The sequence below is a fragment of the Rhinolophus sinicus genome, linkage group LG06 (genome assembly GCF_036562045.2).
Source record: "Rhinolophus sinicus isolate RSC01 linkage group LG06, ASM3656204v1, whole genome shotgun sequence".
Classification (NCBI taxonomy): Eukaryota; Metazoa; Chordata; class Mammalia; order Chiroptera; family Rhinolophidae; genus Rhinolophus; species Rhinolophus sinicus.
Window position 1 is genome coordinate 118,153,858 of NC_133756.1, and position 25,473 is coordinate 118,179,330.

The 25,473-nt window shown below is 43.2% G+C and overlaps 1 protein-coding gene across 1 annotated transcript in view; it reads left to right on the plus strand.

The window, feature by feature from the left end:
* Window positions 1-25,473, plus strand: part of MAP6 (microtubule associated protein 6) — a 71,822-nt gene that overhangs the window by 25,825 nt on the left and 20,524 nt on the right. Inside the window, exon 2 of the mRNA XM_019726450.2 lies at window positions 23,361-23,574. Coding sequence (XP_019582009.2) covers window positions 23,361-23,574 — 214 coding nt within the window. The remainder of the gene's footprint in view (window positions 1-23,360; window positions 23,575-25,473) is intronic.

Below are 25,473 nucleotides of genomic sequence, written 5' to 3' on the forward strand. Positions count from 1 at the left end.
GAAGATACCTATAATCCTGCCAATAATTAAATTTTTACCCAGGTGTAACTGTCTTCAAGGTAATTCAGACTATACTTAAACTAGCCACACTGATAACAACAGCGCGGCCTAGAGCCAGGTACTGTGCCAGGCCCTTTACAGACACTATTCCTTTTGTTTATCACCTTTCACCCACGTGGTCACGAGAACTTTAAAGTGGTCTTTCTCAAAGTGTGTTCCTCTGATCAATTGTATCAGAATCACCCAAGGAACCTGTTAAAATACAGATTCCAGGGCTTTGTCCCAGGGGTGGTAACAGTGGAATTTTCATTATTAACGAATTATCTGGTGAGATCCAAGATGGTGGAGTAGATAAACACTGTGCCTGCTTCCTTCTATGAACAAATTAAAATTACAGCTAAGGTATAGAACAATCAACCTAGAGAACCATCTGAAGTCTGGCTGAACAGAAGTTTTATAATTAAGGATATAAAAAAGAAGCCACATTGAGACTGGTAGGAGGGGCGGAGACGCGGAACGGGCTAACTCCAAACCTGTGTGTGGCAGTTGAGAACTGGGAGGGATATCTCAGCTGCGGAGCTTACCCCCAGAGGAGCAAGGAACCCCAGCCTCACACCAGCCTCCCCAGCACAGAGCACTGGTGCTGGGAAGAGGAGCCCCTACAACATCTGGCTATGACAAACAGTGGGGATTCCAACTATCCGGGTGGGACAGAAGGCAGCAAGAAACACAGACATCCTCTTAAAGGGCCCACGCACAGACTCTCTCACTCCCAGGCACTCACCTTGGGCTCCAGCGGAGGGACAGTAACTTGGGGGGTGTCAGAGACATATGGGGGTCAGACTGAGTTGTGTAGCTTTTGGACGAGGGCTGGAGGACAGTCGGCATTTCCCCTGTGAGAGCCTCCTCCTGTGCAGCCCAGGGAGCAGGTGGGGACCATCTTTCCTGTGTTGAGCCCTCCCCCTACGCTTACGTCCAAATCTGAATCTGATTGGCCTGGTGAGCCCCGAAGCTCCACCCTGCTGACTCACTAGGACCCTGCCCCACCTAACACCCTCAGCACTGGGGGCGCTTTCTCTAAGAGCAGCCAGCTCCGCCTGCATTGCACTCTTTCTTGGAAAACTATCAGAGTCTGACAGACCCCAGGCAGGTAGCGACTGACCTTGGTGTGCTCTGAAACTTTTGCTGAGTAGCTTCAGGCTCAGCACTGGCACCAAATCAGAATTTACATTAACCTGGTGACAACAACTCTTCCCAGTCTAGTGACTCCTGGAGACCTTGCTTCACCCAACTTGCACACCACACCAGGCTTTATCAGTGGCTGAAACTCAAGGGAGCTGGCAGGTGGCAGCAGGCCTTGGGGTGTCCTGGCATTTTGCAGAGCTATCTCAGGCCCCGTACTGGTGACAGACATCCTAGGCTTGCAGTGTGGCCTCTCCCACATGCCTCCAGGGTTAGCACAGGCAGCGAACAACCACAGATCACTTTGTAGCTCTTACCAGGTGTTCCTCCACTGGTCACAGGCAGTGGGTGACCTGGGCCTGCATTGGAGTCCCTCCCAAGAGATTCCAGAATGGACATACTTGGGGTTGGCTTTAGACCACAACAGAGCACCACCCAATTCGTCCCACAAGCAGCACACACAAAGAGTGGCCTCAACAGGCACCAGAGCCCACTGGAGCAAATCCCTCTCAGTGGGGTAAGCCCCTCGCTCAGCAGCCTACAGGCTGTGGACATGGCCAAACCCTGCAGCCAATCAGCCAGAGGGTCACTCCCACCCACTAATGTGCCAATAGTAACCAATGCTCAACTATAACAGAAGTGCACATACAACCCACAGGGGACACTCCTGGAGCACCTGGTGTAGGTGGCCAGGGAGCCTGTGCCACTGGGCTCCATAGGTTACCTGCTACATAAGGCCACAAAGCTATCATTTAGAATCGAAGGACAAATAAAGAGCTTCCCAGACAAGAAAAAGCTAAAGGAGTTCATCACCACCAAACCAGTATTACATGGAATGTTAGAGGGACTTCTTTCTTTAAGACGGCAAAAAGAATTATAAATAATAAAATGGCAATAGCTACATATATATCAACAATCACTTTCGGTGTAAATGGATTAAATGCTCCACATAAAAGACATAGGAAGGCTGAATGGATAAGAAAACAAGACCCTTACATATGCCGCCTATAAGAGACTGACTTCAGATTGAAAGACACGCACAGACTGAAAATAAAAGGATGGGAAAATATATTTCATGAAAATGGAAATGAAAAACACAAACAAACAGAAAAGGCTGGGGTAGCAATACTTATACTAGACAAAATAGACTTTAAAACAAAAGCTATAACAAGAGACAAAGAAGGAATCCCACGTCAGGGTATTTATCTGAAGAAACCCAAACGCTACTTCGAGGGGATGTGTGCATCCATATGTTCATTGCAACATTATTTACGATGGCCAAGATGTGAGGCAGCCAGGGTGTCTGTGGATGGTAGAATGGATAAAGAGGAGGTGGTACATATATACAATGGAATATTGCTCAGCCAGGGACGGGAATGGGTTCTTGCCATCTGCGGCAGCATGGATGGACCTGGAGGGTATTGTGCTAACTGGAGTATGTCAGACAGTGAAAGACAGATGCAGTGAGATTTTGCTTATATGTGGAATCTAAAGAACAAAATAAGCAAACAAAACAGAAACAACAACAACAAAAATTATCTGGTAATGTTTGACACTAAAATGTTGACAACAATTGTTCTTAAAAGGTAATTGATCCTTGTTACTAATGAAACACTTAAAATCATTCGCTACCTTTTTTGAAGCTTTTCTAAGTTAAGCATTTTGTATTTAAAATGTGGTTATGGATTCTTTTAATGAATAATGAGTTTAGGAAGGACACAAGTAGGAAGCTGGAACTCAGTGTAGGGATTAGCTGAGTGAATTTTACTGGGCACCCAGAGGAATTTGAGGGAATTTATTTTTAGGATTGATTAGTAGGTCACAACTATAAAATTCAAGACCTGGTATAAATCGTCTGAAATTTGGCCTCCAGTCTGGATTTTTGTCATATTCTGTAACACATCAAGTAGAGACTTTTAAACAGCTAAGTAAAATATTTTTAATAAATTATATCAGATAAGATATAACATTATAGAAAAAGATTCATTTCAACTCAATATCCTCTAATAAACATCAACCATGCACGAGGTACAACGGGTTACAAATATAAATAAGCTGGTAAATTCTACCAAACATTCAAAGGAGAATTAATACCAATTCTTCTCAAACTCTTCCAAAAAATAGAAGAGAAGAGAACACTTCACAGCTCGTTCTGTAAAGACAGTATCACTGATACCAAAACCAGACAAAGACACTGGTAAAAGTGGCAGATGTTTAAGCCCAAAATGACCTGCAGATTCTCTGACTGTGGCAGGCAAATTTCAGAGAGAGGTTGAGACAGAAAGATCAGTTATGAGATCACGAAGAGGAGAGTGATAATGCCAGTGGTGGTGATGGCAGTGGTTGCGGTTATAATTACAGCACACGCACACACCCACAGACACACAGATTTGAAATCTAATGGTGGGTTTTTGTCAAACATTCTTCTCTAAGGTAGATCTTGGTCTTTTCCTTGCTCTCGATAGCTCATTGCTGTGGCTATTTAAAATGTATTAGCAGAAGATATTAAAATCAACATATATCTTATGAACAAGAATTGGGACTTCTGCTCCTGTGTCAACAAGAGTTACTCCCACTGACTTATTTTCTGTTCTCCCATCGTCCCCACTCAGCTGACACTCCCTTCCCATTATTCTCTCACGGTCCTATTATAAGAACTCCCTCTGTATAATACCATCACCACCCCACACACGCTGTGTATCTCCAGGCTTGTTTTACAAACTTGAATTCAGATCTGATCTGGCCTCTTTGATCATTTTATTTGGTTATGTTAATCCTTTGACAAATAGTCAAGTGATGGCAGCTACAGAAGAAACTGTTTCTGTTTTGTTTTTCTTTTCCAATTCCTTTGGTCTCAGAATAAAAAAATACGTTTTGTGTCACTTAGTATTTAGAGCAAAGCCTTTTATCCTTTGTGGTGAAATCTTTATTGAATGCATGAGAACAGAATTAACTCAGAATAAATATCCTTGTGATTTCAGGATGCCAAAAAAAGCTCCCATCCTGGGAACCGCTTTTTATGGCACAGTTGACCTGCTGGTGTCCCAAGCAAAGACATAATGGAAAGATCTGGGCTTGGAGTCTTTGTTAGTTTGAGTCCTGGCACTGCCACTTGCCAGCTGTGTGACGTTAGGTAGGTCACTTTACCTCTCTGAGCTTCCATGTTCTGATCTGTAACATAGGAATAATAACTTCTATCTTGAAGGTTGGTTTGAGATTAAATTAGGTAAAATATGTGAATCGATCATTAAAGCTTCTAGCACACAGTAAGTTTTCACTAATTATAAATGTAACTTTTACATTGAACAAATGCAATTTATAGGACATAATTGTAAGATGGTTTTATTTTTGCTTCCCAGTATCCCTGTGGAGCAAGTTCCTCCCTTACCCGTGCATGAAATTTGGGGCAAGCTCTATAACTTGTACAGCAAATTTCAGTGAATAAAAGTCTTCAAGTCATTAAAATGCCCAGTCCCGTATTATAGTGAAGATGTCAGTTTAAAGTCCATACTTTCTCCCTCCTTTAGCTCTGGTCTAGACCAGAGCAGAAGCCTACAGTGGGCCTCCTACCCCATCTGTCCTACTCCCTTCCCCCTGCATCTAACCTGCCCAAGGTTGGGGTTCAGGGAGCAAGAGCGGGAGGCAAGGGGAGCAGGAAGGTTATTGCTTGGACCGTGACCCGTGTTCTCTAGACCGGCAGATGTTTAAGATAGACTCTGTCTTGTGGGCATTCTGCTGCTGATAAAGTGTGTAAATCATTGACTTACATACTTCATCTAATTTAATCTCAAACCAGCCCTTCAAGATAGAAGTTATTATTCCTATTTTACAGATTAGAACATGGAGGCCCCCTCTCATCCCTGCGACCTCTCCCTGCAGGTACCCTGGTAAAGGTGAATCCCTCTGGCTGATGCCATACTCCTTCCGCCACCCTGGGCATCCTATAGGACCACGAGCCTCTTTCTGCTTCTTTCTCTTTGCCCCTTCAGGTGGCGCTCTTGACCCCATCTGGCCATGTAAACTGCACCGTGTCTTCTTTACCTTAACCAACAGAAGGTACAAGTCACCCCAACACAGCCATTTCTCCTCTCTGCTTCTAGACAGACTAGCCAGCTATCACTGACCCTTTAGATTTCCAGGGGAGTCACTGGTGGTCCACCACATTCCCCAAGATTCATCACCCACAAGACCCAGGTGTCCTTGAGTTTCTCTCTTGATTTTAATTGAAGGGAAATTGGCCCGCCTTTTAAAGACCCACAGAGTTCTCACCAATGTCCTCTCCCTCCGCTATTCCTAGCCTTTCCTTTGAAAATCCTGCATTGGCATCTTGTGCCTTACTTAGAAATATGGTATTGTCTCAGTGCCTCAGTTGAATTTTCCATTCAGTCCTGGGACACGGCTATTATTGTATTATTCTTGTTTAATCTCAGCATCTCCACTTATTGCTGTCCTAGGTTACAACGCTTAACCACCCTCAGCTCTGGTTTCTTCATCTATAAAAAATGAAAATGGTAATAATAGTGCCTGCCTTCAAAGGTCTCTGTGAGGATTAAATGAGATAATACACCAAATGTACTTCATACAATTGCTGGCACTGAGCAGGTTCTCTGTAAAGAAAGCTGCTTTCACTATGATCACCGATCATGATTAATTTCAAAGCAAATCAATTTCGACCTGGGAAGAACCCCTTCTTTACATTACCAGCCTCCCTCCTCTTACTGCTTATCCAGAGCACATACACGCACACGGGGGACATATATACAAGCACAGCTACATATGAAGAGTAATAGCTGAGGGTGTCTCAGGCCCTGACCCCCTCTGATGCTGGCTCACCTACAGCCAGCACCCCAGATACCCTATTCACCCCACCTAATTTGTTTATCTCTTTGTGCTGTCCCTCACAGCAACCTAATTAGGTGGTTGGCCTGTGTGGGGCCATCTGCTGCTGGATCGTCTGCCATCTCTCTTCCAGGATCCCTGGAGGTCCCTTGATGGCCCTAGAATTTCCTGAGGCAGAAAAATGGGGCTAATCCCATTGTTAGGAAATCACATGCAAGAGCTTCCGTGTTAAATGATTATAACCGTGAAGATGATTTTTGAATCTCATGCAGTGATGCTCTGCCTGTTTTTCCTTCTACTTTTAGTCATTTCTTCTTAGTTTTTGCATGGTCTGGTTTGGCTCCAAAAAGATATAAGTAATAGGATGGTAGGCCTGTTTCCAACTTGTGATGCTTTTTTTCTGTACCTATCCGCATAAGACTTCATCCATCACCCCCTAAGAGTGGGCAGAGGCCCTGCTCCTGGCCTTTTCAGCCCCTTGTGTTTCTGTTATAGCACCTCTCATAACACATGACTCACGTCTGTTTACTCTTCTCCTCTGCAGCTCGTTGGACAGTGAGCTCCTATCCTATATCCTCGGTGCTAACTTAGTGCCCGGCTCATGGCCTCTCTGAGGATTAAATGAAATAATGAGTGCAAAGCACTTTGTACACGGTAGACCCTCAGTAAATGGTAATTGTCTTCACTCAGTAAATGAATGAAATGATTTGTTAGCAGAGTTGACACTAAGTTTCCATTCAAGTCCTCATTAAACATAACGTGTGCCTCTTCAGCATCTAATCTCTCCCTATCCCCAGCCTGTCATTGTCCCCAAGTGGTCTGAGTCACCCAACCAAAGTACCTCCCAGGCCACATCATCACATCCCTCCCCTGGTTGCTGGTCCAGGCCAGTGACTAACAAGACTGAGTTTTACGCTGCAGCTTCATGAAGAAATTTGAGATCCCAATGTTGACGAAACCCCTCAGATTTTGTGGCCTGAAAAACAGACTCTCATTTTCTCAGACTCGGATGCTTCTGAGCATGTCTTTTACTTCCTTAGAGCTGGCAGGTTGCTGAGAGGCTTGCTAGTTGCTGGAAGTACAATGACATTGTGAAAAGAAAGGAAGGGATTGAAGCCGTAAGAGGTTAGCTGTGCCTGGGTAAATGAAGTCCTTAATTCCATTTTCCAGACTACCCACCCCTTTACTACCAGGCTGACTCTCCCCGCTGCACCCCAGAGCTCCATTACCTCAGATGAGATAGAGCATGGACAGCCTGAGGCAGAATTTAATGGGTATCGCTTCCAATGAATCATTAGCAACAAGAAACAAATGTGACATTAAATGCACCCAAAATGGCATCATGGGGATCACCTATTTAACATTTTTATGTTCGCTATTATTTAATGATTTCTGAGATTTTTGTCATGCACTAGTGCTGCCAGACTCAGAATGCATTCATATTTCCAAACAAAGGAAGGATTTGCAGCCTTCACACGTGATGAAAATCAAGAGTTTATCATACATTAAAAAAAATGCTTTCTTGTCCAGTTATTTCTTTATGACACGTTCCTATCAATGGAATTACTAAATCAAATGATGGCAATTTTAAAGCCTACATCCACTGATTCACATACAGAGGGCGCCAAAAAAGGATATACACAATTTAAGAAAGGAAAAAACTGTATTAAAATTGTTATACTCAATATATACCAATAACAAAAGATGAATACAAGTCACGTTTGACTCTGCAATGACAAGAGGTGCGCAAAGTGGTTACCATCAGCATAATTTTAATACAGTTTTTTTCTTTCTTAAAATGTGTATACATTTTTGGGCACCCTCTGTATTCAACAAATAAGCATTGAGCACTTATAATGCACCAGCCACTCTGCTGGGCCCTAGTATTACAGTGGTGTCCTGCTGTGTTGACCCAGGCTACACTTTCCCCATATCCTTGCCAACAGTGGACTGTTATGTTTTCCCCACTTTGGCAGTCTCCATAAAAATAGTAATATATTCCCAATTGCTTAAAGATTTAAATGTAATAAATAAATACTTAAATGTGCAAAGAAGTAATTACAGATAGACATTTTATATGATCGTGGCATAGGGAAAGACTTTTAAAGTATAACCTCAAGAGCAAACAGGATAAAGGGAAAGACTGATATGGTTAGGCCATGTGCAATTTTAAAGCTTAGATGTGGATATATACAGATAAAGATATGGATCTACATATATCCACATCTTAGCTATCACTCTCTAATATATTAATACTATATTCACATACAGTAGGCAAAATACAACTGGAAAACATAGTTGCAAAGAATTATCAACTTTTATCTTTCTCTCTAATTCTTACAAATTAATAGGAAAAAGAAACATGGAAAACTGACTAATTGCTATGTGTTACTTATACAATTAAAAAAGTAAAGACAAGAGCGTTTAATCAAATCAACGAAGATTCTTGCCCTCGCTAGTAAATAGATCAAAGAAAGTGAAAACCAACATGAGATACCATTCCAAACGTTAAACTTCTTAGAACATTAACTGTTGGTGAGAATGAGGAGCGAATTATACCTGGACATAATGCTGATGGTAGTATAAATTGGCATAACTGCTCTGGGAAACAGTTTGGCAATATTCAGTAAAGGAGAGATGTTCATATCCCATGACTCAGTAATTCCACTCCGAGTTATATACCCTGGACATGTGTAAGAATGTTAATTGCAGAGCTGTTAATAATAGCAGGAAAGTAAAACCAATTCAAATGTAAAGAAATTAAAAAAAGGTGTTTCTTTGTTCAGCAACACTGAGTGCATGATGAACTGTTTCATCCTCCAAACCAGGCACCAGGGACACAGAGATGGCTCGGAAGCCACCTCTGCCCTCTCAAGCCTCACAGATGGGCCTGGAAACAAAGAACGAAGAACACAGTGTGAGAAATCAAACAAAGAAGCTGCTACAGGGGAGTCTCAGGGCACCAAAGGAAGCAGGGGTCACCTCTCTGCAAGGGGAGGGAAGTCAGGGAAGAGGATGTTCCAGCTGGATTTTTGAGTTACAATTTACATAACATAAAATTCACCCCTTTTAAGTGTACAGTTTGATGAGATTTAGTAAATTTATACAGTGGCGCCACCATCCCTGAAAGATGGTTTTAGATGCTGCCATTCCTCAGGCACAATTGCGATCAGTCCTCCCTCCCAGCCCAGGCCTACGCAACCACTGGTCTTTCTGTTTCTAGTTTGTCTTTTCTAGAAATTTCAGGTAAATGGAATCATGTCATATGTGGTATTTTCTGTCTGGCTTCTCATTTAGCATAATAGTTTTGAGATTCATCCATATTTGGTTCGTTCCTATTTACTGCTGAGTATTCATTCGTTGTATGGATTTACCCATTTTGTTTATTCACTCATTAGTTAATGAAGATTAGGGTTATTTCCAGCTTTTTGGCTGCCATGAGTAATTCTATTAAGAACATCCATGTACAAGTTGTTTGTAGGTATGTGTTTTCATTTCTCTTTGGGACTTAGGAGTAAAATTGCTGAATTGTATTGTAAATGTATGGTTAACTTTAAAGTCTTTTTTCCCCAAAGTAGCTGTACCATTCTACATTCCCATCAGCAATGGATGAGAGATGCAGTTGCTCCATATTCTTGTCAACATTTAGTGTTGTCAGTGTTCTTTATTTTAGCCATTTTAGTAAGTATGTGATGATGTCTTACTGTGGGTTTAACTTGTATTTCCATAATGACTAGTGGTGTTGATCGTCTTTTATGTGCTTATTTGCTGTTTGTATATTTTCTTTAGTGTAGAGTCTGTTAACATTCTTTCCATTTTTAAATTGGATCATTTGCCCTCTTATTATTGAGTTTTATGAGATCTTTATATATTCTGGATACAAATCCTTTGTAAGATATATGCTTTGCAAACATTTTCTTTCATATTATGGCGTCTCTTTTCCTTGTTCTAATGGTATATTCTGAAGAAAAAAATGTTTAATTTTCATGAACTTGAATTTATCATTATTTTTCTTTTATTGATTTAGGGGTTTGTGTCATATCTAAGAAATCTTTGCCTACTCCAAGGTCACAAAGATTTTCTTCTATGTTGTCTTTTAAAGTTGTATGGTTTTCGGGTTTACATTTAGGTTTATAGTCCATTTATAATTACAGTCATGCACTGCGTAATGATGTTTAGTTCAACAACAGACTGCATATATGATAGTGGTCCCATAAGATTATAACGGAGCTGAAAAATTCCTATCAGTTAGTAATATCGTAGCTGTCGGTAATGTTATATAGCACAATGCATTACTCAAGTGTTCGTAGTGATGCAAACTTACTATGCTGACAGTCCTAAAAGTATAGCGCATATAATGACAGTGGTAGCTATACCATCTAGGTTTGAGTAAGTACACTCTATGATGATCAGACAATGATGAAATCACTTAAAGACACATTCCCAGAACATATCCCTGTTGTTAAGCAGCCCATGACTGTAATTTTTGTGTATGGTGTAAGATAACGGTTTAGATTCATTTTCTTCCCATACGGATATCCAGTTTTCCCAGCACCATTTGTTGACAAGACTATAACTTACCCCCATTGAATTACCTTAACACCTTTGTCAAAAATAAGTCAACCATGTATGTGAGCAGTGTGATGGTGAATGTTTAACAACTGGCTCTCTGGAAAAAAGGAGGGGCCTGATTTGTAGTGTTGACCTATTTATTTATTTATTTTAAAGATTTTATTGGGGAAGGGGAACAGGACTTTATTGGGGAACAGTGTGTACTTCCAGGACTTTTTCCAAGTCAAGTTGTCCTTTCAATCTTAGTTGTGGAGGGCACAGCTCAGCTCCAGGTCCAGTTGCCGTCGTTAGTTGTACGGAGTGCAGTCTACCATCGCTTGGGGGATAGAACCAGCAACCTTGTCATTGAGAGGATGCGTTCCAACCAGCTGAGCCATCCGGGAACTCAGCGGCAGGTCAGCTCAAGGTGCCGTGTTCAATCTTAGTTGCAGGGGGCAGAGCCCACCATCCTTTGCAGGTGTGGAGGAATTGCACCGGCAACCTTGTGGTTGAGAACCCACTGGTCCATGTGGAAATCCAACCTGCAGCCTTCGGCGTTGGGAGCACGGAGCTCCAACGACCTGAGCCATCGGGCTGGCCCCCTGACCAATTTATTGATATGAATACTTTACATGGCTGATTTCAAGCTACCAATAGTTTAACAACCAGCTGACCAAATTCCTAAAAATTTAACAGTCGGCTCTCTATACGAATGTAAGCCAGTTCCAACACACTACTATATGCAAAGATCTGTTTCTTAACTCTCTATTTTGTTCATATATCTGTGTGTCTATATGCCAGTAACATATTTGATTACTATAACTTTATAATAAATTTTGAAATCAGGTAGTACAAATCCTCAGGCTTTGATTTTCTTTCTCTAAATTGTTTTGGGAATTCTAGATCTTTTACATTTCCATATACATTTAAAGATCAGTTTGTTATTTTCTACAAAAAGTCCTGTTGGGATTTTGATAAGGATTGCTTTGAATTTATAGATAAATTTCAATTGCCATTTTAATAATATTGAACTTCGTAATTTATGAATATAGTATATGTCTTTATCTATTTAGATATTTAGTTCCTCTTGGCAATGTTACGTTACGTCGTTTTCAGTGTACAGACATTGCACTTCTTTTGTTAAATTTATTCCTAAGTATTTTATTATTTCTGATGCTATTATGAATGAATTTAAAAAAATTTTATTTCTCCAACATCTGTTACTAGTCTATAGAAATATAATTAATTTTTGTATATTGAGTGGGTATCCAGGAACTTTGCTAAACTCACTTATTTATTCTAGTATATTTTGTAGATTCCTGAGGATTTTCTAAATTCAAGGTCACGTTATATGCAAATAATGACAATTTTACTTCTTTTCTAAGCTGCATAATTTTAATTTATTTTTCTTGCTTTATTATACTAGCTATGACATCCAATACAATGTTGAATAGAAGTGATGAGAGTAGAGATTATTGCCTTGTTCCTGATTTTAAGGGGAAAGTATTCAGTCTTTCACCATTGAGTATGAGGTCAGTTGTAGGGTTTTCGTAGATGTTGTTTATTAGGTTGAGGAAGGTCCGTTCTATTTTTAGTTTGCTGAGCTTTTTAATCATGAGAAGGTGTTTGATTTTGTCAAATGTTTTTTTCTATGTCTACTAAGGTGATTGTGTAGTTTCTGTTCTTTATTCTATGAAAATGGCATATACATTAATTGACTTTTGAATGTTAAACAAACTGCATTCTTGGGATAAAACGCACTTGTTCATTGTGTTTAAATCTTTTTATATGTGGCTGGATTTGATTTACTGATCTTTTGTTAAGAGTTTTAATATCTATATTCATGAGAAATATTGGTGTGTAGTTTTTCTTATAATGTCTTTGACTGGCTTGGTATCGGGTAATAAGTTGGGAAGTATTCTCTCTTCCTCTATTTTTAAAAAGATTGTTTGGATTGGTATTTATCTTTTCCTTAGTATTTGATGGAATTCACCAGTGATGCCATCTAGGGCTCGATTTTCTTTGTGGAAAGATTTTAAATTACTAATTCAATTTATTTACTTGATGTACATTTATTCAGATTTTTCTATTTCTTTTTGAGTCAATTTTTTTATAATTTGCATCTTTCTAAGAATTTTTCCATTTTATCTATATTGTCAAATTTATAAACATAGAAAGTTGTTCCTAGTATTTCCTTACAATTGAGCTATATTTTAAAGAGTAAATTAGCATGGGTCTCAAGAAATCATAAAATGATGTTTTCTTCAGCACCAGCTTTTGTTTGTTAGAAAGATGTTTAGTAAGTACTTCCTATGCACAGAACAAAGAGTGAGGAAACTTAGATGTATTGAGCACCTCAGTAAATGTATCATACAATGACCTTGGCACTTTGTACAGATCGTCTCATAGGAATGCACTCCCAGAATTCTAGGTTTACCTCCAGAAGGAGACAGCACACCTCCCACATTCTAGGACACACTCTCAGTATTCCCATTTCCTATCTTAGGAATCATCTTTCTGCAAGTCATGGACACAAGTCCTTAGGGGCCCAACCGGAAGAGTGCAGCCTTCCTTCCTCAGCCTCAATAACCCGATGGTTTTGTGACACAACCTCCCCAGCACAGGAAAAGACATTCCTATGACTAATATGCCCGATAATAATGGGGAAATGGGGGATGAGGCAGAGTGAGGAGAGTAATGGTCGTTTTCTTAAAACTTCCTATCTAGCTCTTATTTTTTCTATTTCAGGAATATTTGTATGTGTACTTATTTTAACCACCACGCTCCCTCACTCTTATGGTTTCTTACTTTGCTACCTTTTCCTTCCCTGCAGTTCCTAGCATCGTGCCTAATAAATTCTTCAACCTAAATTAATTTCTTTGGAATCAAATGGACTCCTAGTTTGAACAGTTTTATTTTTAACTGTCTGTCCTCATAATTCTGTACATATTGTGTCCATGAGCTTTCTTTGTGTGAGACACTGTTTCCCGGTGGACAGGGGCCTGTGAGCCACAGGCAGCCTATGACAGTACTTAGACAACATTACCTGCAGAATGAGCTATTTACCCAGAGTGAGGGGACCCGAGTCCTGACAGCTGTCATTGCCAGCTGTTACCCATGTCAGATCTTTCCATGTAAGGGAGAGGGAGGATTTTTTTCTGCTCATTCTTTATTCACATTAGATTAGCTTCAAACTTTCCTTTATATACAGACTTTTTTTTTTTCTTTTTTCCCAAATATGTGTTTTTCTTATTTTGGAAAACCATCATACGTGGTTTTTTTGGTGTGCATGTGTCTGTTGGATATTAATGGATAAGGAGAACAATCCTAAATGGTTATAATGGCAGCATTCTTTATAAGATTCCCTTTTCTCCCTTTCACACAAATGAAGCTGAAAGACGCATTCGAGCATATACACACACATAGATCATAAAGCTCCTCTCTTGGCCAGGAAGAAGCCGTCTTCCACTCCTCTCTAAAAGGAGACAGAAGCCTTTCTAAGCCCCCCTACAACCCTCTAGTCTCAGGGATGTTCTTTCCTTTTTAATCTACAAATCTTACTTCCTTTAAGCAACTCCTCACAATAGCCTGGCAAGCGACAGCATTCGCTAACTGCCTCCCTCAGAGCTCATGAAGGAGCCTGCTTCTCGTCTGCGAGAACACCTTAATATACCGAGTGCAGACAAGATTTTTGAACAGAGACTTAATATGTTTCCATGACAACATAAATTACCTATGAAAATCTGTAGGAAGATTTTAGACCATTAAAATCTTATTGCACAGTTTTCTTCCCTAATAAAGCAGTTAAGGAATGTTGACAATTTTGTCGTCAAGAAGATGGGGAAAGAATTTTATTTCCCAAGGACTTAGATACATAAGAAATAAATCTGGGACTTGTGGGGAGAGAAATGGAATTTCTATATGATTGTAGTTGGTGGTAATCCATTATCCTAAGTCTCCATTTTTGTCAGGAAGTGATTTATACCAATTAACACATGTATGTATTCTTCACAGCAGTAAAATTGTTCCTTGTATAATTCTATTTCATTGTGTCTTATAAATGCTGGGCTTTTCACCTTAGAAATGAAAGGCAGCCTCTATTCTCTTCTTTTACCATACTTTCTTTCCAAGGCCAAACCTCACCATTCTCCTGATGTCTCCCCTCCCCCCTCTTCTGAGACCTGGCTTCATCAATCACCCGGCTCTCGCCTGTCTAGGTCTCTCCCTTTATAATTGCTCTTTCAACGTCTCCCCTTCCATCAATGCAAGAAAATGTGCTTAAGTGGGATGATGCCTTAAGAAGCGAACATCTGTTTATAGTGGATGCTGCGTATTGGAGATTCAATTAATCAGGCATTCATTGAATGCTGTTTTATTCAAGTCTAATGCGAATTACATTCAGAAATAAACCTGGCATTGAAAGCTGCTGCCCAAATTTTGCCCACTCTGGAGACCAGACTGTTGACGGCCGTGTCCATAAATATAACAGTAGCTGGACAGATATTTGATTATCTGTGTAATTGTTTAGATCACCCCACAACTATAATAAGGTCAGTGAAGGCAGGAGCTTCATCTGCCTGTACCTGCTGCAGTTCTAGCTCTGTGCCTGGAATGGAGGAGCTATTCAATAATTTTTGTTGAACAAACAACTCTGTAATGAAAACCAAACAGTGATATATGGTTATCCACCATGGACTTTGTAATTCTAATACAAATGTCCTGTCCTCTTCAGAGGCTTCATGTCAGTCCTTTCGAAATGCGCTCATTGAAGTTCAGAGCAAGAGAGGGACTGGCCGGAGGGTTACAGCCAGGACCAAGCTCAGGTCTGGCTCATTCCAAGGGTTGTGCTCTTGCCAGTGAACCACCATCTCTGTTCTGACCCGGCCTCTGTGCTTCCTCTCACCCTGTTAACCTCTGCCTGCACTTCTCTCGCCCTGTATGTGCTGTGTGCACTGAGACTCCTTTTCTCCTACGAGGGCCTGTCTTTCTTCATTTCTGCGTGTGACCTGGCCCCACAGCAGGTGCATCTTTACTGTTTGTGTGTAGAAGGCTTTGCTACCGTCCAGTGAAAGCTACAAAATGTTCACCCTCGGTTTCCTATGACCAGAGCATGCCCCGCTCTGTTAACTTAATGCCACAGCTCTGTTGACAACTTGAACTTCACGTGTTCTGCTCACACCAGTGCTTTCTGCCTTGCTGACCTGAAGCCTGGGTGTTTTAACCCCATGTTGATGGGAAGAATCATTTCTGATTGGGGTGTCTATTAGAATCTATTGCTGTGTAACAAATTATTCCAAAACTTAGCAGCTTAAGCCAACAAACATTTATTGCCTCATACAGTTTCTGAGTATCAGAAATCCAGGTCTGACTTAGCTGGGTACTTCTAGCTCAGGGTCTCATATGAGGTTATCTGAATGCTTGCCTGGGGCTGAGGACCCAGTCTCAGATGTTACATACCATCGCTTCCACCATATTCTGTTTGTTGGAAACTAGTCCAATCACATTTAAAGAAAGAGGAATTAAGCTCCACCTAAGGCAGGAGTGTCAAAGAATTTGTGGACATAATGGGAGAAGTGACATAGATGCCAGATGCCGTGAGACGCTTGTGCAGCAACTTTATGCCCCTCCCTGACTGGGGCAGCCCAGGACTTCCTGCTTAGCTGTTCCCATGGGTGAGGTGACAGCTGCATTCTGAATCCCTGTCCTAGGCACGGTGAGGATTACACAGATGCAAAAGGTCAGTCCTGACCCTTCAGGACTGCAGTCAGGGAGGGGGGAGAATGATGTCTACACAGGTAGCCTACTCTAAAATAGTGCATGTTGTGTGCTGCGGAGATGAAAACAGAGAAGGACAAGCTTGATTCAGCAGTGGAACTGGAGAAGGCTTTCTAAACAGGAGAGTACTTGAGCCTGGCATGGAAGGTCATACGGTATTTCCGTAGCTAGAGGTGTGGTGGGAAGGGTGTGTCAGGAACAGGAACAGCATGGGCAAAAACTCAGTGGTAGGAAAGTGCAGTCTGTGTTTGGGGAAGGGTAGCATGTGTTCTCATTAGTAAAATCAGTGATAGGCCCTATGGCACAGTGTGGTTTGGAGGATTACATCAGAAAATGCAGTTAAAGAGCTTTGCACAGGGCCTGGTACACAGAAAACACTCACTCAATGGTGAGAATGGGAATGCGTGATGGATGAAGGCGAAGAAATAGGCTGGAAAGGTGCTTTGGAGCCAAGGCACAGGGCCCTGACTGTCATCCTGAGGAACCATAACATATGGGAACTAAAAGGGCCTTTAGTTTGGACTTCATCCTATAGGAAACTGGGATTTGTTGAGGTGTTTTAGGAGGGGAACAGTGTGCCCACAGCCAAGCTGGAGGACGATTTCTCCTATAGGATGTGCTGGATGAATCAGAGTGAGGAGAGGGGGGCAAGGGTCCTGATGGGCTGCAATCCCAAGGCCACGGTGCAGAGGCAGGAGGGACTGAGGGCTCAGGAGAGAGGGGGCACAGGGACTGGACAGGAGGAAATGAAGGGAAGGTATCTGTTGACTCCTTTAAAAAGTTTTCGCGGTCAGCAAGATCCCACAGTTCTGCTTTAGCAGCTGCTCTGAATGTGACTGTCCGCTAAAGGTCCCAAGAGAGTCAGTAGCCCAGGAGCAGCTTGTCCACCAAATCTCCATAAGATGGCTCACACTGGGCCTGGCGGGGCGGGCTTGGAGGCTGGCTCAGGCTTCTCCCCATCGACTTCCCCAGCATACGTGAACCATCAGAAGAGCCACTGTGCCCCAGACCTGAACATATTGATCGAGCCAACTTCTGTGAGCAGTTTACCCACCCGCAGAGGGACATCATAGTCCGAAACACTTCTGCGCCCCTGCAAGGAATGTGCAGGAGGTAAATCATGCACCAAGCCTCAAATGATGGGGTCCACCCATGGATCCACTGTGGAAGGGATGGGCAATGTGCCCTTGGCAATGTACCATGTTTCCCCCAGAATAAGACCTAGCCGGACAATCAGCTTTAATGCATCTTTTAGAGGAAAAATTAATATAAAACCCCATCTTATTTTACTATAAGCCGGCTAGGTCTTATTTTCAGGGAAACATGGTAGTTGAAGATCATCCTGTCCCCATGGCTCCCCCTCATCATGATACAGGAGAAGCTGTGGCGTGTGGAGCACCTCTGCTCTGCCAGGGGCAGCAGCCTGCCGCTAAGGGCGCCGAGTGTGCCCAGAGCCTCACTAGCATGTGCACCCAGATAGGCTGAACGGAAGTACTCTCTTGTGATTGCTGCCAGGAGCCAAAGTTGCCATGAGCTACCTTGAGCTTGAAGTAGGTGCTGGGCAAGTATTAGTTAAGTTTGCTTCTCCTTGCCTGCCCCCTCATTCAAGGTCCTCCTTCCTGCCCCCTGATTCTAGGTCCTCCTTCCGACCCCTTGCTTCTAGGTCCTCCTTCCGGCCCCTCTCCCTTTACCCTGAGGGCAGCTTCACTCAGCAGCAGCACTGGGCTGCCTCCTGTCAATCTAAGGAGAATGGATTTTACAAAAGCTCCGGAGATGCCAAACGTCTGCTTCAGGAAGGGAAACTCTTCCCCACAAGGACTCACAGATACAGGACGCAGAGGTGTTAGGGGGTAGTTTGAGCAGGGAGAGAAGCCCCAATTGTGGGCAGCCTGTGTAAGCATCTGAAGGAGGACCAAATGCTTGATTTTTCTCTAATTCTCCAAGTGCTCCTTACATGTTTTGCTCTGCGCTGTGCAGGGCACCAGGGAAATGCAGAGCTCAGTCCCTTTTGAGGAGGGACTCTGGCCAGAGCAGGAGACAAGCTTGTGAGCACATCATCATTTCAGCATGGTTGGCACTGGAATAGAAGCTCATGTGGGACGCTTTCATGCCTCCAAGGAGCAAGTGTCTGCCCCGTCTGGGGCAGGGCAGGACTCAGGAGGAGAGCCATCAGCTGACCAGAAATGAAATCAAATAATAACTACTTCCGTTAAATGCTCACTCAATACCAAGCCCTTACATCCTGGGAAGAATGTAGGAAAGATATGGAGCATGGCCTGGGTGAGGAAGGGCCCTGGCAGGGCAGGCAGGAAATGAGGTTCTAGTTCAGCTTTGCCCCTAACCTGACACAGGATAATCTGACACAGGATAAGTAAAAGGGCATCCCTTTGCAGCCATGCAAATGAGATTGGACTCAAAGGTTGGGTTCTGTCATGAATTTTCTATTAAGTATTTTATCTCTCAAGAGAGACAAAATGAACTCAGGAAAGCATTGAAGAACAACATGAAACTGCATAGGGAACCACAAAGTTAGATAGTACAGTAACAGATCCAGGAGCCAAGAGATGGGAAACTTTGGGCTAAGAAATCCAGGAGGGTTTCCTGGAAGAGGAGAGCCCTGATTTGGGCTTGAAGAGGAGAAGGATACCATAATGGAGGAATAGTGCTGCCTTGCTCAGAAATGTTCAGGGGCTCCCCAGGCCCTACCACACATGGCATTCCAGGCTCTGTCAACCTAGCCCAGCTCCTACCCAGCTCAGTCATCTTGACATCCCTCCAAGAACCTCATGCTCCTGCACCCGGAGGAGTCCGCCTGCTCTCTGAACCTGCCACACAGACACAGACTGCTCTCTGAATTCCCCTCACCTACTGCTCTAGCTACATCTTTCAATTCCCCCTTCCCCATATCCCCCCCTTTAGAATTACACATCCTTTCCCCTTTCTCTTTGAACTCTGTCCCATTTGCTTAGGGTCACACATGGACAGATCCTGACCCACTAAACTATAGGCACCTCAACGGTGGCTTACTCTTCCCTGTGGGCCACAGGCCGCGCACCAATGGCAGGTGTTTGGCAAATGCCAAATGAATGAATGAATGAATGAATGATCAAGCTGAAATCTGTTTTTACAGAAAGGGAAGTTCATGGTTACAGGGAACCATGAACTAGTGGCAAGAGGCAATGGACATGACTGACCTGAGAGCGTGGCCCATGCAGCTCTGGGCGGAGCACCTCAAAGCTGGAGGAGCTCAGATGGCATCTAGTCCAGTTCGTGTCATATGACCCCTCCACGTCATTGCAGACGGCAGGCCAGACCCTGCACAAGCGCCTGCAGTGAGGGCAGACAGAGCACCTTGCAGCTCTAGCACGTTGCCCAAGTGCAGTGGGAAGGATGTAGGATGTGGAGCCTCACTGACCGGGGCTCAGATTTCAGCTCTGCTGTTTGCCAGCCCTGTGGCCTTATGCAAGCCACGTCATCTCTCTGAGCCTTGGTTACCCTCTTTTGTAAAAGGGATCTAATACGATCTCTTTTCAAAGCTGTTTTAGGGATTATAGAGAATGTAATCCCTACACACAAAAAATAGAAAAAAAAACACCAAAAACCAACGCTCCAGCTTATAAAAAGTGACTAATGAATAGTAGTTAATTCTATTTTTATGACATAGGATTAGTTGTTACATATGGCTGGAGAAGATTTTGTGGAGAGTTCAAAGATAATTCTATGTAACAGAATTTGGGTTTAAACCTAACAATCCGTCATAATTAAGGGAACTTCTTATGGGACTCATTAACACGGTCTCATATGAAGATGATATTCAAGATCAGGGGTCATCAAGCTTTTCCCACAAGGACATACCACATGGAAAATGCTCACAATGAGAGACACTTGCCAGCCCACGGGAGCTGCTGCAAAGATCCAGAAAGCTGCAGAGGCTGGCCTGGGAGAGATGACCCAGAAACAGTGCTCAGGGTCTATCTCAGGGTGTGCCTGTGTCAGTCCTAATTCTGGAAGCAGACAGCGAGAGGAGCAGAGAATCCAGGTTTCTGCCATCATATATTCAGGAGCCAGGTTGTTACCGGTTTGGTTGCTTGGAAGTCCAGGACAAGAATTAGGACCTCATCTAACAGGCAGGGCTTCGGTCCTGAGGAGTGGGAGGAAGGAAGGAGGCAGGTAATGGTGACCAGAGCCCCAGATGTTACCTGGACCAGCCCTAGGCCTGTGTGTAGAGCCAAGAATGGTCTAGAAGTCAGGTCTTAATAACTGGTTGAACCTATGGAAGGTGAAGAAAGAGAGGAGAGGAGAGATGAGGGGAGGGGAGGAGAGGGGAAGAAAATGGTAGGGAGGGGAGGAGAGGAACGAGAGAAAAGGAGAGGGGACGAGAGGAGAGGAGAGCATCAAAAAGTAGCTTTGATGACAGAGTTGTGCCATTACCAGAATCAGGAGGGTCTCAACTCTCAAACCAAACCCTTCTCCTGCCAGTTTCCTCATCTCAGTAGGAAGCACCCCCACTCACAGATTAAAATCCTGGGGTGTCCCCAAATTCCTCCCTCACCTTGGCCTTCCACAGTGCAGCCGTTTTCACACCCTGCCCATGTCCCTCTTGAAACAGTGACCTGTTCTCTGTCCCTACTGCCACTCACCTTGTTCAGGTCTCTCTGCTTCCCTCCTGGCTCACTACATAATCTCTGGCCTGGCCTCCTGCCTCACCTCCCGTTCTGTCCCCCATTCACACTGCTGCAAAGTTCTCTTCCCCAAAACTACTCTGGCCGCACTCATTCCTGGCACCTCCTTGGTACAGTCCAGAGCATCCCCTTAGCTTGGCTGGCACGACCTTCATGACCTACCCAGCCTCTTGGGCCCCTGCCCACCAGCTTTAGCCCGGCCACGCTAACGGCCTGCAGGCGCTCTCAAGGAGCGTGAGTCTTGTGAGGCTTTCCATGTACTCCTCACTCTGCCTGAAACCCACTCTCCCCCATTCTGGCCAACTCCCTGTTAGCCTCTCTGACTCCACTGCAGAACCACTCACCCCACCTACCTCTTGACTCCCAAGTTGGCCGAGGGGCTCCTGTGTTTCCCCTCTGTGCTCCCTACTTCTTCCTCCTTCATGGCTCTTATCATACAGTCCTGGAATAACCTCAAATCCCTTTGCCTCCCACACCTTGAGCCCAGGGCCTGTTCTTACTCAGTTTGGGCTCCACAGAGCTCAGCATCTGACAGGCAGACCTGAAACACTCAGGAAATATTAATGAATGGGTGAAATTGAGCAATGAAGGAATCCAAGAGAGAGGATGATTTGGCAGGGGATACAAGCCAATTTGGTTCCAGGGGTGTTGAGCGTGAATTGTTGGTGGGGTATCTAGGTGGAGGTCCAAGCTGCACCGGGAAGGCCAGTCTGACGCTTGGGGACCATCTCTTAAGAAACTATGATATCTCTGCTCAGATATGAGCAATTCCCCGCAGGGGGTCAAATGACCAGCAAATGGCTGAGTAACCAAACCTGTTCAATCGATGCAGACAGCCTCAGAGCTAGAAGGACATTATAAGAACATTGTCTAGTGTAATTCTTTTATTTGACAAAGGAGGAAACTAAGGCACAGAGAGGGGAGAGGCCTAGTTAGAGGCAGTGCTGGGGCTGGAACCCATGTGTCTCCATCACAGTCTAAGCTCTATCTCCCCTCCCCCCGGGCCTCCTGTTTGCATCACTCATCTCTGGGCCCTGAAAGAAGGCCTTACCAGTGAATGTGAAAGAAGGCACTGGAAGAAGCTAACTCCACAGATGACAGATGTTCAGACACTAACTCTTCCTTTCCCACAACACAGCTTCTCATGGTCCCAAATGAGCACAGACCCAATAAAGATCTTGGGAAACATAGAGCTTATGCATTGAACGTCATGAACTCCACAAACAGGGTGGACCCTGTGGCTTCAGCCACAACAACATTTGTTTTTACCATGTTTTGAACAGTGTTGACCATCTACTGTCCAGCCCTGTAACAGATCAGAATCAGCTGATTGGAAACCATCAGAGAGATTGCTGTGAGCAAGGAAACTGACACAGTGCCTCAGAAAAAGCAGCAGCTGTGGTCATTTAGGGTAAGGACCAATAGCCGTTCACAGCAAAGCCCATGAAGACTCTCCACACATACCCTATTTCCCTGAAAATAAGACCTAGCCGGACAATCAGCTCTAATGGTCTTTTGGAGCAAAAATTAATATAAGACCCGGTATTATATTATGCTATATTACATAAGACTGGGTCTTATAATAAAATAAGATGGGGTCTTATATTAATTTTTGCTCCAAAAGACGCATTAGAGCTGCTTGTCTGGCTAGGTCTTATTTTCGGGGAAACACGGTATACATCTCAACACAAGTCTGGTTGTAATACCCACATCATGTTCAGTACATTTTGCTTATTTAAGATCTGCAAGTATCTAGACATTTATTAAGGATTTTCATCTAAAGTGATTAAGATTGCAAAGTTCTGGCACCACAAGAAGCAAGCCCTCTGCTACCAAAGGGAGGAATTATCCTCAAGGATTCTGGATCACACAGGGTCTTCATCATGACAAAGCAGGGAAGGGAACCGGCATTTGTCACTTGACCACAATATCCCAGGCACATTATCTGACACAATGCCTCACGCATTGTCTCATTTAACTGACACAACTCTAACCTCACACACAGCAGGCCCACAATTAGATATGTTGAACCCATGAATGATTGAATGGATTGAGTTTTTCGGCCTCATTTTAGACATTGGGACAATGAGGCCTAAACAGGAGCCTGAGCTTTTCTCCAAGATGCTATGGCCATAGTCACAACCCGTATTAACTTCGCTGGAGGAAAACCTGCATTTATCCGTGAGGATGGAGTGACGTTCACTCTTCGGCCACACTTCGGTCAGCTCCACAAGCACTAATTGTGAGCTGGCTCAGTTTGCAGCCCTGTGTGAGGAGCGCTGCTTCCAGGCATACGATGTTTCATACAACTATGCTTTCTTTGACTCACAGGAATGAATTCAGAGCGTGGACGGACATCAAGCCCGTGAAAGCAATAAAAGCAAAGCCTCAGTACAAGCCCCCAGATGATAAGATGGCTCATGAGACCAGCTACAGCGCCCAATTCAAAGGGGAGGCCAATAAGCCAGCCCTAGCTGACAATAAGATCATCGATCGCAGAAGAATACGCAGCCTCTACAGCGAACCTTTCAAGGAACCCCCAAAGGTGAGACAGATCTTGTGGGGAAGCTGTCAGCACAGCCTGGAACGGAGGGGTTCCCTGCAGCAGAACGTGGGGGTGGGGCTACTGCTAATTCTGGCCCAGCCCCCACGGTTTCCTTCAAAATCCCTCCTTTTCTTTGTAGCACACTGAGACACATTTATTCTTTCTTTTTTATTGCGGTAACATTGATTAATAACATTATATCAATTTCAGCTGTACAGCTTTATAATTCGATATGTGTATACTCTATTGTGTGCTCACCACCCAAAGTCTAGTTTCCTTCCATCGTCAGATTATTTGACCACCTTTACCCAATTCACCCTCCAACCACCACCGTCCCCCTCTAGTAACCACTATTCTGGGTTTTTTGCTGTTTTGTTAATTCATCTGTTACTTTTTGTTTTATATTCCACATATGAGTAAAATCATACAGTTTGTGTCCTTTTCTGTTTGACTTAATTTCACTTAGTATGTACCCTCAAGGTAGATCCACGCTGTCACAAATGGCAATATTTCATCCTTTACATAGTTGAGTAGTATTCCATTTTGTGTGTGTGTGTGTGTGTGTGTGTGTGTGTGTGTGTGTCACATTTTCTTTATCCATTCATCGGTCGATGGACACTTATGTTGTATCTTGGCTGTTATAAATAATGTTGCAGTGAACATAGCAGTGCATATATCTCTATGAATTGGTGTTTTCATATTCTGTGGATAAATACGCAGTAATGGAATTGCTGGGTCAGAAGATAGTTCTATTCTTAATTTTTTAAGGAACCTCCATAATGTTTTCCATAGTGGCTGCACTAATTTACATTTCCATCAATCATGGACGAGGGTTCCCTTTTCTCCATATCCTCTCCAACACTTGTTATTTCTTGTCTTTTTTATAATAGCCATTCTAACAGGTGTGAAGTATTATCTCATTGTGGTTTTGATGACATGATTTATATACGGAAAACCGTAAAGAGTCCACCAAAAAGCTATTAGAAATGATAAATGAACACAGTAAAGTTGAAGGATAAAAAAGTCAACATACAAAAATCTGTTGTGTTTCTATGTACTAACAAAATATCAAAAAGAGAAATGAAGAAAACAATCCCATTTATAATCACAACAAAAAGAATAAAATACCTAGGAATAAACACAACAACAGTGGGTCTTCTCAATAGGAACCTTCATTAAATTCAAAGAGAATGTGAAAAAGCAACATTACCTAAAGTGAAAACAGCTTCAAGACTGGCAGACATCCAGAGAACTAGCTTCCAATTTTGAGAAGTCCAGAAAAAACATGGTAGAAAATCTCACCTGGGACTTAAATGCCCCTGTCTTAAATTAGTACGCACTTTTGCCCCTGAAGTGCTGGCCCAGTATTGAAGGAATCCTAGCCCGGCTTCCTTCCCACCGGCCCCTGCCTCATCCTCATCCCCAGTCACTAGACACTTCCTTCCTCCCAAGTCCCTGAAAACTGCCTGTACTTTCTTATCCTTCCTCTCGATGAACACCACTCACCAGCCGTTCCTAAGTCTATCACAACGCACCTGGCATATCAGCTGCAGGATGTGTTCTGAGTAATTTGTTACTATAACAAACAGTTTGTAAATGATTTACATTTCTAAGTAACTTACAGTGATTCAGGGATTTCCCTCTAATGACACTACTTTACCTTATTTGCATCCCAGAAGGCGTTCATGAGAGGGAGAAGCATGTTGGAGATTCAGCTGCTGCAGCAGGAATCATACATGCCAGAGCTTATTCTCTGAGGTCAGGTCACATGGAATCGTGCAGATATCAGCTCTCCCATCAATAATAGCAGAAAAAGTCTGAGAATCTAAATAGCCTTTTCTCTGCTTTTGCCCTCAAGTCTTGCACTCAGTGGTGTCCTATTTGGCCTAGGACTGGTTG